Below are 18,645 nucleotides of genomic sequence, written 5' to 3' on the forward strand. Positions count from 1 at the left end.
TCTGTGAAGATAGGAGAACCTTCCAGAAGGATAACCATCTCTGCAGCACTCCACCAATCAGGCCTTTATGCTAGAGTGGCCAAATGGAAGCCACTCGTCAGTAAAAGGCACATGACAGCCCACTTTGAGTTTGCCAAAAGACACCTAAAGGACTCTCAAACCATGAAAAACAAGAATCTCTGGTCTGATGAAACCAAGATTGAACTCTCTGGCCTGAATGCCAAGCATCATGTCTGGAGGAAACCTGGCACCATCCTTACGGTGAAGCATGGGGGTGGCAGCATCATGCTGTGCGGATGTTTTTCAGCGTCAGGGACTGGGAGACTAGTCAGAATCGAGGGAAAGATTAAATTAGCAAAGTATAGAGAGATCCATGATGAAAACCTACTCCAGAATGCTCAGGACCTCAGACTGGGGCAAAGGTTCACCTTCCAACAGGACAACGAACCTAAGCACACAGCCAGGACTGGCTTCGGGACAAGTCTCTGAATGTACTTGACTGGCCCAGCCAGAGCTCGGACTTGAACCTGATCGAACATCTCTGGAGAGACCTGAAAATAGCTGTGCAACGACGATCCCCATCCAACCTGACAGAGCTTGAGAGGATCTGCAGAGAAGAATGGAGAAACTCCCCAAATACAGGTGTGCCAAGCCTGTAGCATCATACCCAAGAAGACTCAAGGCTGTAATCGCTGACAAAGGTGCTTCAACAAAGTACTGAGTCTGAATATTTATGTAAATGTGATATTTCAGTGTTTTATTTTTTATAACTGTTTTTGTTTTTTCATTATGGGGCATTGCTTGTAGATGAGAGAAAAAAACTAACATTTTTATCCATTTTAGAATAAGGCTGTAATGTAAAGAAATTTGGAAAAGGCGAAGGGGTCTAAATACTTTCCAAATGCACTGTACATCTGAAAACAACTAAACAACAACAAGGATGCTAAAAACACCAATATTATGGAGAATAATTCCACTACTTTGGAAAACATTTATTATGGCTTCATACTTTATTCATGGGTTTCTGGTTTGTTCTTGGCAATTTCACATAGGCTACACATGTGAACGCATATGTTGCTAAACCAAGATGATGTTTCACTTAATGGATGTTTACTCTCATGGGGAACCATCTGTTGTGCTGGCAGTCTGGAGGTTGGCTACAACAGGGGGTGTGATGAAGGAGTTTAGGAAGTTGTCTGATCCTAGGTCAGTTTTGAGTCCCATCCATCCCAGAGCCACCTGGCTCTGATCCACCCTAACCCTCACTGCAATAACCCCCTAGGATAGGTTAAGGGTAATCTGATCCTTGGTCAGTTTTGAGTCCAAGTTTTGAATTTGGAGGCGAAAGGTGTTTATATGTTTGCAGCAGAGCGAGGTGATGGTTTCTCTTATATTTCAAGGGGGGAATGGAAGGATAGAACATGAGCAGTGGTATAGAGAACCAGTACCAGGTCAATGTGCTGGGGTGTAAGGTATTAGTGTTAAATATATACAGTACATGAAGGCAGTGTAAAGGGACTAGGCATCGGGATAGATAATAATTAGAGTAAAATAAAGAACAGAGTAGCAACAGCATATGATGAGTGTAAAATAGTTTGTTTGTGTGTATGTGTTTGTGTTGAGTTGGTATGTGTGTGTGTGTGCATGTGTGTTTGTGTTGTATGAAGTGTCAGTGTATGAAGTGTCAGTGTAATGTGAGTGTGTGTTTGCATATAGTCAGTGCAAGATAGGGTCAGTGTAGATAGTCCGGGTAACCATTAATTTACTATTTAGCAGTCCTATGGCTATTTAGCAGTCTTATGTCTCGGAGCCTGTTGGCTGGAGAGTCGATGCTTCGGTACTGTATTCCGGACAATAGCACAGTGGACAATCTATGGCTTGGGAGGCTGGAGTCTTTGGAAATTTCTCGCGCCTTCCTCTGTCACCGCCTGATATAGAGGAACTGGATGGCAGGGAGCTTGGCCCCAGTGATGTACTGGGCTGTCTGCACCACCGTTTATAGCGCTTTGTGGTCGAGGGTGGTGCATTAGCCATACTAAGCAGTGATGCAGCCTGTCAATATGCTCTCAATGGTGCAGCTGTAGAACATTTTGAGGATCTGAGGGCCCATGCCATATCTTTTCAGCCTCATGAGGGGGAAGAGGCGCTGTCGTGCCCTCTTCATGACTGTGCGGGTTTGTGTAGATCATGTTAAGTCCTTAGTGATGTGGACGCCAAGGAACTTGAATCCCCTGACCCACTCAACTACAGCCCCAGCGATGTGGATAGGGGCGTGCTCTCCCCTCTTTCTTCTGTAGTCCACGATTAGCTCCTTGGTCTTACTGACGGAGAGGGGAGGTTGTTACCATGGCACACAGCAAAGGTTCTGACCTCCTCCCTGTAGGCTCTCATCACCGTCGGTGATCAGGCCTACCACCTTCGTGTCATCAGTGTTGTTGCCTACACTCACCCTCACTGCCGTTCTGTCAGGAAGTCTAGGATCCAGTTACAGAGGGAGGTGTCCAGTCCCAGGTTCCCCAGCTTGGTGATGAGCTTGGAGGGGACTATGGTGTTGAACGCTGAGCTGTAGTTTATGAACAGAATTCTCACATAGTTATTTCCTCTCTTGTCCAGGTGGGAGAGGGCAGTGTGAAGTGCATTTGAGATTGTGTCATCTGTGGATCTGTTGGGGCGGTATGCGAATTGGAGTGGGTCCAGGGTGTCTAGGAAGATGGTATTGATGTATGTCATGACGAGCCTTTCGAAGCACTTCATAATTACAGATCACAGATAGTCATTTAGGCAGGTTACCTTGGAGTTATTGGGAACAAGGACAATGGTGGCAGTTTGAAACATGTTGGGATTACAGATTATTATTATTAAAGGTAAGCATACCACTATTGCCCATGATTCAATTCCCTTTCTTTTTATTCTAATGTAGAGTCATTACATCAAAACCTCAGACATTTTTGTCAGGTTATATAGCAATAAACCCACATGGATTTCATACTGGAGAATAAAAACAGTGTCTCAAAGGTTTATCAAAATCAATTTGTATCTATGACATCTTTACAATTAACCTGACTGTGTGATCTAATAAATCCAGTCTGTGATTCTTCTCACATCTCATCTCACCCACATGTTATGAACCTATGGATTTATATGTGATGATGTCATTTCAGGGCATATTTATACAATATTGTTAGGGTTACTGTACCAAACAGATGTGGCACAAGCCAGATTGTTTTCTATTTGATAAAGAAATAAATCAAGTAGGCTATGGTCTTGGCATTAGAAACCCTTGGCCACTGTATAGTGGGTTTACAAACTATTTGAAGTGGGTAAAGCTGACTGCGCCTTTTGAGGGAGAGCAAAGGGCCAGCAAGAAAAGTAAAGATGTTTCAATAACTTCTTGATTATGTGTGATGTGTTTTATGACATTGGTTACATTATTTCCCTATTTCTTCAGTTTGAAGCTTAAATTATTATACGGATACTGTACAGTGTAAGGCTGTGCAGTCTGTACTCTGTGCAGTCTGGATTATGATTCTGTTTTCTAGTGCCCCCCTCTGGTTCATCGCAGGAGTCGCAAGGCCCATCTGTTTGCAGGCGAATGCCATGGGGCTAGCTCGAGATTCTGCAAACCCAGCAAAACATTAACAAACATAGATAGCTAGCTTTGAATGAAAACTCACTTTATATAGAAACGTCCGCAGAAAAGTAATTATTAAACTACAGAAGCGGGCGTATCGGCTTGCTTGCAAACACAATTACAACACACGTTCAGCTAGCTAGTTAGCCTGCTAGCAACTTTCTCCAGCACGCCTCCCAGTTCCTGCACCACGAGCGTGAGGTAGGGTTAATTGTCGAACATTGGGGTATGTTGTGAGAGTGGGAAAACTATTCCAATATAATGTTATCGTAATGGGTAAATGTACCATAGATGACTGCATTGTCAAGTTTGGTAGCAAAGTGTTTTCACAAATCACTGGTGTACCACGAAACAATGCTAGCTAGCTGCTCGCTAATAACGTCGTTAATGTAGTTCAAAGGCCTTGCTAGACATCAGGGTCGAGTAGCAGAGTGATCCGACTTGCTCCATGTTATGCTAGGTAGCATTTAGCACCTTCATAGCTATGCTTAATGCTACATTTTTGCATAGATCTCCAGTTAGATGGCTGGCTAGCTAGCTAGCTAACTAGCTATATATATGCTAAATTAGAACATCTAGCTAGCCACTGTACATATAATTTAGCTAAGTTAAAAATATATATAAACATTCAATAGAATGCCATGTTTTGTGGGGTTTGTTGTTGGAAACGGGCAATGCTTTTTATTTTCTGTTAGCACTTATTCCCCTTTTGACATATTATGCTAGCTAACATGCTAGGCTAGCAGGTGCAGTGATTTCATACATTATTGTTTGTGAACTGCACAAATACCATGTAGGGAAATGTAATAAACTTCTAACAAGCTAGGTTGTTATTTGATTACCTGGAATAATATTGAGAACTCAGCAATTGTTGCTGCTACAAGATAAAAAGCTTACTGCCAGCATCTTCTCCATTTTAGTTATTGATAAATATATCTAGCATATATCATAGAGCAAGCAACAGGGACATGGTTTCCAGAGCACAGAGGTTGAAGTTACACATTGCCGTTGTCTTTGTCTCTCAGTCAATCATGTCAGGCATCAAGAGGAAGATTGAAGACAAGGACCCAGACTATGAAGACATCTCACAGGTTCAGGAGAACAAGCGACACAAAGTAGTGGAACAAAATGGTAAGACTGGAAGTTCCACAACACATGCTATTGTACTATTAAAGCCTTCCTGTACTTGTGCACTTAGGCTGTATGGACAATTACTGGTTCACAGTATCTTTAGGATGATGCTAACATGTGACATAGCTCACACTGTCTGCTTTTTCATACTTTTTTCAAACTTGCCAGCGAGGGAAGCTACGGTGCAGAAGATTGAGGCTATTATCAAAGACCAGTTCTCTTTGGAGATGAAGAACAAAGAACATGAGATCGAAGTGATCGGACAGGTAACTGTTAACCTCATCTGCTGAATGAGTATCATGTCACCATACATGAATCATATCAGAACCATGAGGATTCAAAAGTACGAACACCTTAAATGCATGCAAAGACAAACACTCTGTTTTCATGTTTATTACCTTTAATTGTGTGTAATTACAATATACAATATAGAGCTGGGATGATAAACCAACAATTACTGACACCGACATCACCTTCCACTTATCGAAGCATTTCGCTTACTTCAGTAATTTTCGGTGATTTTGCTACCCAACGTTCCTGTAGATTGTTCCACAACCATCATTTGGTCAACATTAATAGCCTATGCATTATGTTGACTCCTGCAATGAAATTATCTGCCTGTCCCTGTTTTGGCTGCTGTGTGAGCGAGCCACTCTCTCTTCCTCTCCCCACTGTACGCACAGAGGAGGAGGGAGAGATGCATTGGGAAAAATACATTTTTCAAGGCAACTACTGTTCTAGTTACAGAGAGTAGAGGCACAGCTTTCTGTGAGTATATCATGTACAGTTGAAGTTGGAAGTTTACATTTAAACTCAGTTTTTCAAAATTCCTGACATTTAATCCTAGTTAAAGTTCCCTGTCTTAGGTCTGTTAGGATCACCACTTTATTTTAAGAATGTGAAATGTCAGAATAATAGTAGAGAGAATGATTTATTTCAGCTTTTATTTCTTTCATCACATTCCCAGTGGGTCAGAAGTTTACATGCACTCAATTAGTAGTTGGTAGCATTGCCTTTAAATTGTTTAACTTGGGGTCAAATGTTTCGGGTAGCCTTCCACAAGCTTCCCACAATAAGTTGGGTGAATCTTGGCCCATTCCTCCTGACAGAGCTGGTGTAACTGAGTCAGGTTCATAGGCCTCCTTGCTCGCACATGCTTTTTCAGTTCTGCCCACAAATTTTCTATAGGATTGAGGTCAGGGCTTTCTGATGGCCACTCCAATGCCTTGAATTTGTCCTTAAGCCATTTTGGAAGTATGCTTTGGGTCATTGTCCATTTGGAAGACCCATTTGCGACCAAGCTTTAACTTCCTGACTGATGTCTTGAGATGTTGCTTCAATATATCTACATAATTTTCCTAACTCATGATGCCATCTATTTTGTGAAGTGCACCAGTCCCTCCTGCAGCAAAGCACCCCCACAACATGATGCTGCCACCCCCGTGCTTCACGGTTGGGATGGTGTTTGTCAGCTTGCAAGCATTTTCCCTCCAAATATAACGATGGTCATTATGGCCAAACAGTTCTATTTTTGTTTCATCAGACCAGAGGACATTTCTCCAAAAAAGTACGATCTTTGTCCCCATGTGCAGTTGCGAACCTTAGTCTGGCTTTTTTATGGCGGCCTTTTATGGCGGCCTTTCAGGTTATGTCGATATAGGACTCGTTTTACTGTGAATATTGATACTTTTGTACCTTTTTCCTCCAGCATCTTCACAAGGTCTTTTGCTGCTGTTCTGGGATTGGTTTGCACGTTTCGCACCAAAGTACGTTCATTTCTAGGAGACAGATCTCGTCTCCTTCCTGAGCGGTATGACGGCTGCGTGATCCCATGGTGTTTATACTTGCGTACTATTGTTTGTACAGATGGCACCTTCAGGCATTTGGAAATTGCTCCCAAGGATGAACCAGACTTTTTTCTGAGGTCTTGGGTGATTTCTTTTGATTTTCCCATGATGTCAAGCAAAGAGGCACTGAGTTTGAAGGTAGTCCTTGAAATACATCCACAGGTACACTTCCAGTTGACCCAAATGATGTCAATTAGCCTATCAGAAGCTTCTAAAGCCATGATATCATTTTCTGGAATTGTCCAAGCTGTTTGAAGGCACAGTCAACTTAGTGTATGTAAACTTCTGACCCACTGGAATTGTGATACAGTGAATTATAATCTGAAATAATCTGTCTGTAAACAATTGTTGGAAAAATTACTCGTGTCATGCACAAAGTAGATGTCGTAACCGACTTGCCAAAACTATAGTTTGTGAACAATACATTTGTGGAGTGGTTGAAAAACGAGTTTTAATGAGTGTATGTAAACTTCTGACTTCAACTGTATTTCTCACCTCTTAATATTGAGTTCATAGTACTAAGGTTTGGCGATGTCAACCTTGTGATTATGTACCCATAAAACATAGTGATATATAATAATAATTATAGTAATGATAATACATTGGACTTATATAGTGCTTTTCAAGGACCCATAAAAGAAAAAACAAAATAGGAGTCAAAACTAAACATGACTAAACAATACATGAATAAAGAGAGGGGTGGGCTCAAAGAAGGGAAAGAGTGTGATGTATTAGTGTATGGGGAGGGTTGGGATTTGGATACGAACCCGGTATGGGGTCGAGATTGGGGTTAGGATTCAAACCCGGTTTAGGGTAAGAGGTAGGGTAAGGGTTTGGTTAGGGTGCTGCTCAGTATGGTGAAGAGAGGAGTGTATTTTTTGGGGGGGGGATTAAGAGTATACGGTGCATTCGGAAAGTATTCAGACCCCTTCACTTTTTCCACATTTTGTTACGTTACAGCCTTATTCTAAAATGGATTAAATAAATTATTTTCCTTATCAGTCTACACACAATACCCCATAATGACAGAGAAAACTGTTTTTTAATTATTTTTTTGCAAATCTATATAGCACATTTATTGAAATAGGCTACAGCAAATAGGAATTGGCAAATTACTCACAATGTCACTTGTATGCGGCCCTGCTGTGCACTGCGAGACTCAGTCAAGTTCAAATCAAATTCTTCTTAGTCTATCTGTTGTTTACAAACAGTGGAATGCTTACTTACGGGCCATTCTCAACAATGCAGAGAGAAATATAGAAAATAATACACAATGAGTATTATTGTGGACGGGGCACCAGTACCGAGTTGATGTGTAAAGGCTCCAAGGTAATTGAGGTAGATATGTACATATAGGTAGGGGTAAAGTGACTAGGCAACAGGATAGATAATAAACAGTAGCAGCAGCGTATGTGATGAGTCAAAATAGTTAGTGCATAAAGGGTCAATGCAGATAGTCCAGGTAGCTATTTGGTTAGCTATTTAGTAGTCTTATGGCTTGGGGTACAAGCTTTTCAGGGTCCCGTTGGTTCCAGACTCGGTTCATCGGTACCGCTTGCAATGCTGTAAGTTCAAAATTTAGGCTAAACCATCGTCAGTCACATTACAGTGTTATTGTAATATCGGCCAACCCTACATGGTACCACTTTACTACCTGAGTAGGCTATGTAGCATGGTTTTGATATGCCCGCGGAGCGTAGCTGAGCAGAGCACGCCATTTGTCAGTAATAGGCCTACATCAATTAGCCTAGGCCTAGTGCTTGAAAGTTTTTGTCAGACATTGTATTTATTTATAGATGAATCAATTAGCCTACATGGCTATCTAGCAACAACATCATATTTAGAGTAATCAACCTATCTAAAGAGTTCCCACTTCCTCAGGTGGTGAATAATAGGTATAGCCTAGGCCAATATGCACAAAGATGTCGGTAAATTCATCTCCGCAGAGCCAGAAATAAATTGGATCATTTTGGATCCTATTTAGACAGGTTGCACATCAAAATATCAATCTTGTTTTTCCTGGATATGTTAGATGGAATAGCTTACCTTTTGAGTCATAGGCTACCATCTCAGTTGTCTTACTTGGCACTGGAAAAAAATTGTCTAGACCATAATAAAAAAAAATGGTATGTTGTATTTATTGGTATCGAGCAAAATAGTTACATTTATTGCAATATGAATTTTTGTCCATATCTCCCAGCTCTAATACAATACTACTTTATTGTCCATATGTTACAGAGAACAATGGAAATGTGTAATCTCCGTTCTTAACACCCTCAGACAGCACACATCACACATACAGTTGAGACGAGCGCATGGTCAAGCTGCAGTCCAGCACCCCTAGATGGAGTGCATGTTGTGCGGTTAAGGGCCTTGCTCAAGGGCCCAACGATAGGGGAATGTCTTGAGGATGTGAACCCAGCAGCCATCCATTTGCCAGATCAATTCCACCCTTTTTCCAAGGCCTGACCTGGGAATCAAACCGGCCACCTTTCGGCTACAGGTCCAACCCCTTAGCCGCTTGGCTACTTACATGCTTAAACTGTAGGAGAAAGGTTAATTACACGTTTATACTGCAGGAGAACGTTTCAGTGTTGCTGTTCTTTTCTCCGTTACAGCGTCTGAATGAGGCCAGGCGAATGATGGACAAGCTCAGAGCCTGTATCGTGGCCAATTATTATGCCAACGCTGGTGTACCCAAGCTCCAAGAGGTAAGGTTGTTTTAAGTCTAATTTCTTATTTGTACCCACTTTGTATTCAACAACTATAAATCCTACAACTTAATCCACTCTCCTTTCCTACGTTTACCAGCAGGCATCCAAGAGCGACCCGGCGGTGCTGAACCACCCGGCCATCAAGCGTTTCCTGGAGTCACCCTCCCGCTCCTCCTCCCCTCTCAACCAGGGCTCGGACGCCCACTCCCTGGGGCCCTCGGAGTCTGAATCCCTGTCCCAGCAGGGTGAGGGGCCGGATAGGGACGGGGAGGGGGCCTGGAGAGAGGACAGGGGCAGGCAGGAGCGCAGGCCGGGCCGCAACACAGGGAAGGTGAGTGGACTCTAGAGTCTTAAGTGGCTTCCTCTCCCCGTCTCCTTTCCTTCATCTGTACTGATCTGAAAAACCTGGTCAGGTATAAGCAAATTGCTTTCACCCATTCTGTATTTTCAGACCTATGCAGATGAGGCAAAGGAGCTGAAGAGAGGGAGGCACTGTAGATTATTGAGACGCACCCTTGGGAAGGCAACCATACGATGACCCTCATGATTATTACTGCAGCGGTAAAAGGCTTCTGATACACCCTCTAACATTAATACTATGACTGTCTTCTTTGTTGTAGGACACGTTTGGCATCCCGTCGTCAGGTGTCCTGTCGTCAGACGGGGGGGAGCAGAGGGTGACCTACCACACTACAGGAGATGAGGCTTCCAGGCTCTACATAAAGAAGACCATCGTGGTGGGAAATGTCTCCAAGTACGTGAATGACATTATCAATGAGTTTTTCAGTTTTTTTACTCAGTAGAATCTGAGTGCTTTTCAAGGCAGTGGTCCCATTCTTTTTTTTGACATAGTGAACTTTCTAAATCATTTCACAATGTTTCTAGTCCTTTGTGACAGATACAGGAAGATATGAACAACAGCAGTGTGTTGCAAGCCCTTGTTATACAGTTGCAGGGATGCAAACTCATAACTTTTAGGCAATATTTGCCGTTTGGATGTCTAAGTAGGTCAACCACATGAATCGTGTAGATCCGTAAAAAAGTGCGCAGACCCAAGACTGTATCGCCCATTGACCAATCAGAGAGAGACGTGAACAGATCTTCTCCAGTGTGATCCCTAAATATAATGGTGTATCATTCTGATATCGACATTTATGACTGAGCACAGAATGCATCCCTACGCGTTCTACAAATACCAGTGTAGAGCGTGATGTCAGATATTTCATATCATAATGAGAGTTTCATCCAATATCACGTGAAATAGCTGTGAGCAGCCATCCCACATCCCCTAACCAGCCATTAGCCTACTTAGCTGCTTCTCTCCGTCCGTTCTTTCTGCGCATCTCCATCAGTTTTGAAATGTTATTTAGCCGTGATGGCACGCCGCCGTGTACAGACAGCAATGCGTTTTCTGTTGTTATATCTGTTTTATTATTGGAGCGGCTCGCAGCGCGAGGGAGGTGAATACGTATCTTTTAATTTAGCCTGTAAGAACAAGCAGGCCAGTCGGACTAGGCAGAATGCTACTGCCGTAGAGAAAAAACGGAGCACAGTGACAGCCATGATTGCACCTTTACATCACTGAAAACCGCAAGTTTCTAACCCAAACCACCGGAGTTACCTTCTCCCCTTTCTACCGCGAATTGGCGCACATTTTATATACTTTTATAAACCCTGTCGCTGGCCGTTTTAAACTACTTGAGGGTCGCACGTTTTTGGTTTGATAGCAAACAACCTTGTTTAGTCATGTTACCTGGCTAGCTAGCTAACAACATGGTACTAATTGGCTATGCACAAATTTGAATGGCACAAGAAAAACTGAAAAGGGATAAATAGCCAACTCAAGGAGATGCTTCAAAGGTAGGATGCATATGCCTTGTCAATGTAATTATAAGCTACATTTTTTTACAATATTTTTCTGTTGTTCCTTAAATTCTGTTTGGTGCTTAACATTTGGGAGCATTGTGTGGGAGAGGGAATGAGAGTGGTGTGTGTGTGTGAGAGAGAGAGAGGAAGAGGATGTGTGTGTGTGTGTGAGTTGTCTGAAGAGTAGGCTAACGATGGTTTCATATAGGCCTAGTGTGTTTTCTCCTTACTGCCACAATGAAATGCAGCTCATTATGCATTTATATTTCTCCTGCCCAATCACAGGTAGGCCTTTGGATATAAGCATTTTATACAGTAAAATGCAGTAAATTGTAAAGTAAAAAGTGTGAGGGACAGGGGCAAACCCTGTGGTATCACGATACTACTTGCTTGGCCTGGTATCACATTGTTTGTAAAATGTTGGTATTGTCACAACCCCACTCTGAAAATAGGCACATTTTCGTGCAGTTTACAGATTTTTCACGTGTGTCCATGCAGGAAAATAGTGTCACCTTTTTGGGCCCTCACCAGTTTGCATCCCTGCAGTTGAGTTTCTCAGTAGGCAGTCAGCACACCTTGTTTTTGTGACCTCCCACCACAGTGAGCAGTTGGGTAACTGGGTGCCTGTCATGCAAGCCCAGTCAGAACTACACTATACAGAACTCCTGATCACTGACATGTTTTCTCCCTGGATCACAAGCCTGTGTTTAGCGGTTAGAGGGAGACACTCTACTAGAACACAACAAGTAGGCTATGACGTGTGTCATAACGGTGACATGAAACAGTAATTGTTACTTATGTCCCTTGATTTAACAAAGTAGCTAGACTCCATATCTGTAAAAGCTTCATCATGTACTAGCATCTTACTTTACTCTATGAAATGTATTTCAAATGTTAGCTACTGTTTAGAAGTTTGGGGTCACTTAGAAATGTCCTTGTTTTTTAAAGAAAAGCACATTTCTTGTCAATTAAAATAACATCAAATTGATCAGAAATACAGTGTAGACATTGTTAATGTTGTAAATGACTATTGTAGCTGGAAACGGCAGATTTCTTTTATGGAATATCTACATAGGCGTACAGAGGCCCATTATCAGGAACCATCACTCCTGTTTTCCAATTGCACGTGGTGTTAGCTAATCCAAGTTTATCATTTTTAAAAGGCTAATTAGAAAACCCTTCTGCAATTATGTTAGCACAGCTGAAAACTGTTGTTCTGATTAAAGAAGCAATAAAACTGGCCTTCCTGCATACCTCTGTGTTTTCTCATTGTTTTTTATTCTCTACTTTTCTCTCTTTCTCTCGCTCTTTCTCCCCGTCCCCCAACTTATCTTTCCTTCTTCTTCCCCTTCTCCCTACCTTCCTTGCTTTTTCTTGATATCTTTGGTGGTCCTACAGTATGTGGCTCAGTTAGTAAGAGTGTGGCACTAGTAATGCCAGGGTCCTGGGGCCACATATTCCTACCTAAAAACGGCTGCTAAATGGCTGAAATATATTATCTCCCTCCTGTCTCCCAGGTATATCCCTCCTGATAAGCGGGAGGAGAATGACCAGTCAACCCATAAGTGGATGGTGTACGTCAGAGGCTCCAGAAGAGAGCCCAGCATCGATCACTTTGTCAAGAAAGTCTGGTTTTTCCTGCACCCCAGCTACAAGCCCAATGACCTGGTGGAAGTCAGGTATGTTTGTCTGTGCGCACGTGTCTGTACTTTGGAGGTAGTGCTCGTCTTGTTATTGAATAGATCACTGGGGTGTTGTTTTTAAATTCAGGCCTCATGCAACAGCAAACAGATTGAGACTCTCTGTGCAACATGTTTTGATCTGATGCGCTACGACAGGGATGGGTAACTTTGATGGGGTGGGGGCAACAAAAAAATCTGAACTCATCATGAGGGGCAGCAGTGGCATGTGGGTCTGTGTACCCACCTCCATACCCACACATGCAGTCAGAGCCGGCCCCAAAGCAAAAACATTTTGGGGGCCCCCCTCCACCTTGCGGGCCAAATATTTTAGCCCCCCCCCTGTCAGCGGAGTGAGTTAATTTCCTGCAATTATGCACATTTTGCCATGGGGTGTAGAGAATATTCTGCAGTTTTAAAGCAAATTTGCAGCAATTCTACACATTTTTCCATGGTGCGGAGAGAAGATTTAGTAATTTTATAACACATTTCCTGCAATTCTACACATGCTTCCCTGATACATGCCATGTTAATATGATATCTGAATGAGAGTGACTAACAAAATGTGCCCTGCATGCTCGGTTGGTCATTTGACCATGATTACTAGTTTAGATAGCTGGCTAGACTAATTTAGCAATCTAAAGAAAGGTTAGCTGACATGGGCTAATTGAGTGACTGTCAGTAACTGCTGATGCACAGCCAAATTTCAAAATTACACCTTGTGTATTCTAATGTTATACCTTTCAACAGTAAGTTGAGACCCCAAATTAGTTCCTTTTATTTATTATTAATTAGGGGAGCCATTTGCCCTACCCTGAGGTACGATGTAGTTTTGGCCGTATTTACACCATTTTCATTTTATAGGTCAACAAAAGTTTTCTGAACAACTTCTGTTTGGCCAGACAACGATGTAGGCATAGCTAGTGCAGATGTTGGCCTATCTACTGTTAGACCAGGGTTTTTTCTGTATTAAAAAGGGGCTAAGGTGGTGGGCTTGGCAGGGGTCGTGGTCAGCGAGGCTGAAGTTTAGAGAACATTTTCTCTAATTTCTCCATGGAGCTGTGAGAAATCTTTGCAGTTTAAAGCTAATTTCTTGCAATTCTACCTATTTTGCCATGCAGGTGAGAGAAAACGTTACAGTTTTAATGGAAGTTTCATGCAGTTCTACATATTCTGCCATGGAGCTGAGAGAACATGCTGTTTTAAAGCTAATTTCCGCCAATTCTATGCATTTTGCTATGGATAATCCTGTGTTCTTTTACTCAAACATAATAACAAAATATAGTGCTTTCGGAAAGTATTCTGACTCCTTGACTTTTTCCACACTTTGTAACTTGATTAAATTTTTTATTTTTTTTTGCTTTTACATAAAGATTCAGACCCTTTACTCAGTACTTTGTTGAAGAACCTTTGGTAGCGATTACAGCCTTGAGTCTTCTTGGGTATGACACTAGAAGCTTGACACACCTCTATTTGGGGAATTTCTCCCATTCTTCTCTGCAGATCTTCTCAAGCTCTGTCAGGTTGGATGGGGAGCGTCGCTGCACAGCTATTTTCAGATCTCTCCAGAGATGTTTGATCGGGTTCAAGTCCGGGCTCTGGCTGGGCCACTCAAGTACATTCAGAGACTTGTCCCGAAGCCACTCCTGCGTTATTTTGGTTGTGTGCTTAGGGTTGTTGTGCTGTTTGAAGGTGAACCTTTGCCCCATTCTGAGGTCCTGAGTGCTCTGGAGCAGGTTTTCATCATGGATTTTTTTTTTTTTTACCTTTATTTAACAAGGCAAGTCAGTTAAGAACAATTTCTTATTTTCAATGACGGCCTAGGAACAGTGGGTTAACTGCCTGTTCAGGGGCAGAATGACAGATTTGTACCTTGTCAGCTACAGGGATTTGAACTTGCAACCTTTCGGTTACTAGTCCAACGCTCTAACCACTAGGCTACCCTGCCGCCCCAAATGGATCTCTCTGTACTTTGCTCATTTCATCTTTCCCTCGATCCTGACTAGTTTTCCAGTCCCTGCCGCTGAAAAACATCCCCACAGCATGATGCTGCCACCACCATGCTTCACCGTAGGGATGGTGCCAGGTTTCCTCCAGATGTGATGCTTGGCATTCAGGCCAAAGAGTTTCATCAGACCAGAGATTCTTAATTCTCATGGTCTGAGAATCCTTTAGGTGGCTATTGGCAATCTCCAAACGGGCTGTCGTGCCTTTTACTGAGGAGTGGCTTCTTTCTGGCCACTCTAGCATAAAGGCCTGATTGGTGGAGTGCTGCAGAGATGGTTGTCTGGAAGGTTCTCCATTCTCCACAGAGGAACTCTGGAGCTTGGTCAGGGTCACCTCCCTGACCAAGACTCTTCTCCCCCGATTGCTCAGTTTGGCCATGCGGCCAGCTCTAGGAAGAGTCTTGGTGGTTACACACTTTTTCCATTTAAGAATGAATGAGGCCACTGTGTTCTTGGGGACCTCGACACAATCCTGTCTCGGATGCTCTACGGACAATTCCTTCAACCTCATGGCTAGGTTTTTGCTCTGACTTGCACGTTCAACTGTTGGACCTTATATAGACAGGTGTGTGCACCTTTCCAAATCATGTCCAATCAATTGATTTTATCACAGGTGGACTCCAATCAAGTTGTGCAAACATCTCAAGGATGATCAATGGAAACAGGATGCACCTGAGCTCAATTTCGAGTCTCATTGCAAAGGGTCTGAATACTTACGCTAATAAGGTATTTCCGTTATTATTTTCAATGCGTCTTATCTATACAATTTTGTAATATTTGTGAAATGCATATTGTTATGTTTGGTAGCACTTATTTATTTTTCCTTTGCCTCCAACTCCTTTCCATACGTGGAACGGATGTGGGTGGGGCTAGGTCTACATAGAGGTGCTGTTTTCAGAAAATTCACAAAAGCTCTGACGAAGGCCGTTAGGCCGACGCGTAAGCTTATTAAATATCAGTGATACTATCAAGAGCAGTGTGCGGTTTCCTTTTTTCCTTCATCCCGTTATTATTTTTATACATTTGCAAAAAATTCTATAAACCTGTTTTCTTTTTGTAATTTTGGGGGTATTGCGTGTAGATTAACGAGAAAATGTTTTATTTCATCCATTTTAGAATAAGGCTGTAGCGTAACAAAATGTTGAAAAAGTCAAGAGGTCTGAATACTTTCCGAATGCACTGTATATACTTCTAAATTCATTGTTTTTGATATTTTCAATTCTCCCTCACTGTCTAGCTTTTATTTTTATGATTTTTATTTCTCAAAGATTCAATAAAAGAAATATATAGGTTCATTGTCTTTTCTACATACTTTATCTTGTTTTAGATGTATAAGTTGACACTGGAAGGGTTTTTCCATCCCATTTTTTGGGGTTATTTTTTATTATTATTTTACAGTTTGGACTTAGGCAACCTGGAAAAAAAGGCTACGGCGGTATGCCCAAAGATGAGGCCATCAAAGGGATGCTGACCAAAAGGGGGATAGATCTGAAGTCTGTGGTCTCAGAGGCCAATGCCAGTTTCAATTACTTACTTCTGCACAACAATGTCAGATGGCTCAGCAAAGGCAGGGTTTTGGAACGCCTTTGGGCCATTCAGGTGGAAATCAAAGCTTTCTTATCAGAGCAAAAGATTGACAAGGCCACTCAGTTTCTGAGTTTTTGGAAGATGAGTAGAAGACATTTTGACAGACATTACACCACACCTTAATCAACTGAATGTTAAGCTGCAGGGACGAGACAACACAGAGTGTGATATGATAACAGCGGTCTGGGCTTTCCAGAATAAATTTGAGCTTTTTAAGGGAGAACTTGTCCACTTCCCCAATCTTTTGGTGCAAACGCTGGGAGACAAAGATGTTCCCAACCATGTTGATTTCATCCAGAAGCTGATGGATAACTTCAAGGCTCGCTTTGATGACTTCATTGTTGGAAGAGAACTGCTGCTGCTCACCCAGATGCCCTTCTTGGTCACAAATGTGACAAAGTTGTCAGAAGAAGCAAAACCGGTCTTTCTGATGGGTAGCTGATGCGTCACTGCAAATGGAGTTGATTGAGCTGCAAGAAATTGTCTCTTTAAAGGAGCAGGCTGGTGGTTGTGACCCTGTCACTTTCTGGGGAAAGATGGTGCCTGCAGCTGATGTCCCTGTTCTCAAGAAACTGGCACTATACATCTTGACCATGTTTGGCACCACATACAGTGGGGGAAAAAAGTATTTGATCCCCTGCTGATTTTGTACGTTTGCCCACTGACAAAGAAAAGATCAGTCTATAATTTTAATGGTAGGTTTATTTGAACAGTGAGAGACAGAATAACAACAAAAAAATCCAGAAAAACGCATGTCAGAAATGTTATAAATTGATTTGCATTTTAATGGGGGAAATAAGTATTTGAACCCCCCTCAATCAGAAAGATTTCTGGCTCCCAGGTGTCTTTTATACAGGTAACGAGCTGAGATTAGGAGCACACTCTTAAAGGGAGTGCTCCTAACCGCAGCTTGTTACATGTAAAAAAAGACACCTGTCCACAGAAGCAATCAATCAATCAGATTCCAAACTCTCCACCATGGCCAAGACCAAAGAGCTCTCCAAGGATGTCAGGGACAAGATTGTAGACCTACACAAGGCTGGAATGGACTACAAGACCATCGCCAAGCAGCTTGGTGAGAAGGTGACAACATTTGGTGCGATTATTCGCAAATGGAAGAAACACAAAAGAACTGTCAGTATCCCTCGGCCTGGGGCTCCATGCAAGATCTCACCTTGTGGAGTTGCAATGATCATGAGAACGGTGAGGAATCAGCCCAGAACTACACGGGAGGATCTTGTCAATGATCTCAAGGCAGCTGGGACCATAGTCACCAAGATAACAATTGGTAACACACTACGCCGTGAAGGACTGAAACCCTGCAGTGCCCGCAAGGTCCCCGTGCTCAAGAATACATATACAGGCCCGTCTGAAGTCTGCCAATTAACATCTGAATGACTCAGAGGACAACTGGTGAAAGTGTTGTGGTCAGATGAGACCAAAATTGAGCTCTTTGACATCAACTCAACTCGCCGTGTTTGGAGGAGGAATGCTGCCTATGACCCCAAGAACACCATCTCCACCGTCAAACATTGAGGTGGAAACATTATGCTTTGGGGGTGTTTTTCTGCTAAGGGGACAGGACAACTTCACCTCATCAAAGGGACGATGGACGGGGCCATGTACCGTCAAATCTTGGGTGAAAAGTTCCTTCCTTCAGCCAGGGCATTGAAAATGGGTCGTGGATGGGTATTCCAGCATGACAATGACCCAAAACACACGGCCAAGGCGACAAAGGAGTGGCTCAAGAAGAAGCACATTAAGGTCCTGGAGTGGCCTAGCTAGTCTCCAGACCTTAATCCCATTGAAAATCTGTGGAGGGAGCTGAAGGTTTGAGTTGCCAAACGTCAGCCTCGAAACCTTAATGACTTGGAGAAGATCTGCAAAGAGGAGTGGGACAAAATCCCTCCTGATATGTGTGCAAACCTGGTGGCCAACTACAAGAAGCGTCTGACTTCTGTGATTTGACTTCTGTACTAAGTCATGTTTTGCAGAGGTGTCAAATACTTATTTCCCTCATTAAAATGCAAATCATTTTATAACATTTTTGACATGCGTTTTTCTGGATTTTTTGTTGTTGTTATTCTGTCTATCACTGTTCAAATAACGTTACTATTGAAATTATAGACTGATAATGTACAAAATCAGCAGGGGATCAAATACTTTTTCCCCCCACTGTACAAC

General features: G+C 42.5%; 1 protein-coding gene across 2 annotated transcripts in view; it reads left to right on the forward strand.

Annotated features, from left to right (window-relative positions):
* The first annotated feature begins 3,552 nt into the window (after positions 1 to 3,552).
* LOC106600587 (YEATS domain-containing protein 2) overlaps positions 3,553 to 18,645 on the forward strand; it is a 75,094-nt gene continuing 60,001 nt past the window's right edge. Inside the window, exons 1-7 of one of the 2 annotated variants that reach the window (XM_014192065.2) lie at positions 3,553 to 3,832; positions 4,657 to 4,762; positions 4,931 to 5,028; positions 9,228 to 9,320; positions 9,421 to 9,654; positions 9,944 to 10,077; positions 12,707 to 12,868. In XM_014192065.2, the coding sequence (XP_014047540.2) occupies positions 4,663 to 4,762; positions 4,931 to 5,028; positions 9,228 to 9,320; positions 9,421 to 9,654; positions 9,944 to 10,077; positions 12,707 to 12,868 (821 nt within the window). In that variant the 5' untranslated portion in view covers positions 3,553 to 3,832; positions 4,657 to 4,662. The remainder of the gene's footprint in view (positions 3,833 to 4,656; positions 4,763 to 4,930; positions 5,029 to 9,227; positions 9,321 to 9,420; positions 9,655 to 9,943; positions 10,078 to 12,706; positions 12,869 to 18,645) is intronic. The other variant, XM_045714881.1, reaches the window with a different exon arrangement.

This window comes from Salmo salar, chromosome ssa03 (assembly GCF_905237065.1).
Source record: "Salmo salar chromosome ssa03, Ssal_v3.1, whole genome shotgun sequence".
Taxonomy (NCBI): domain Eukaryota; kingdom Metazoa; phylum Chordata; class Actinopteri; order Salmoniformes; family Salmonidae; genus Salmo; species Salmo salar.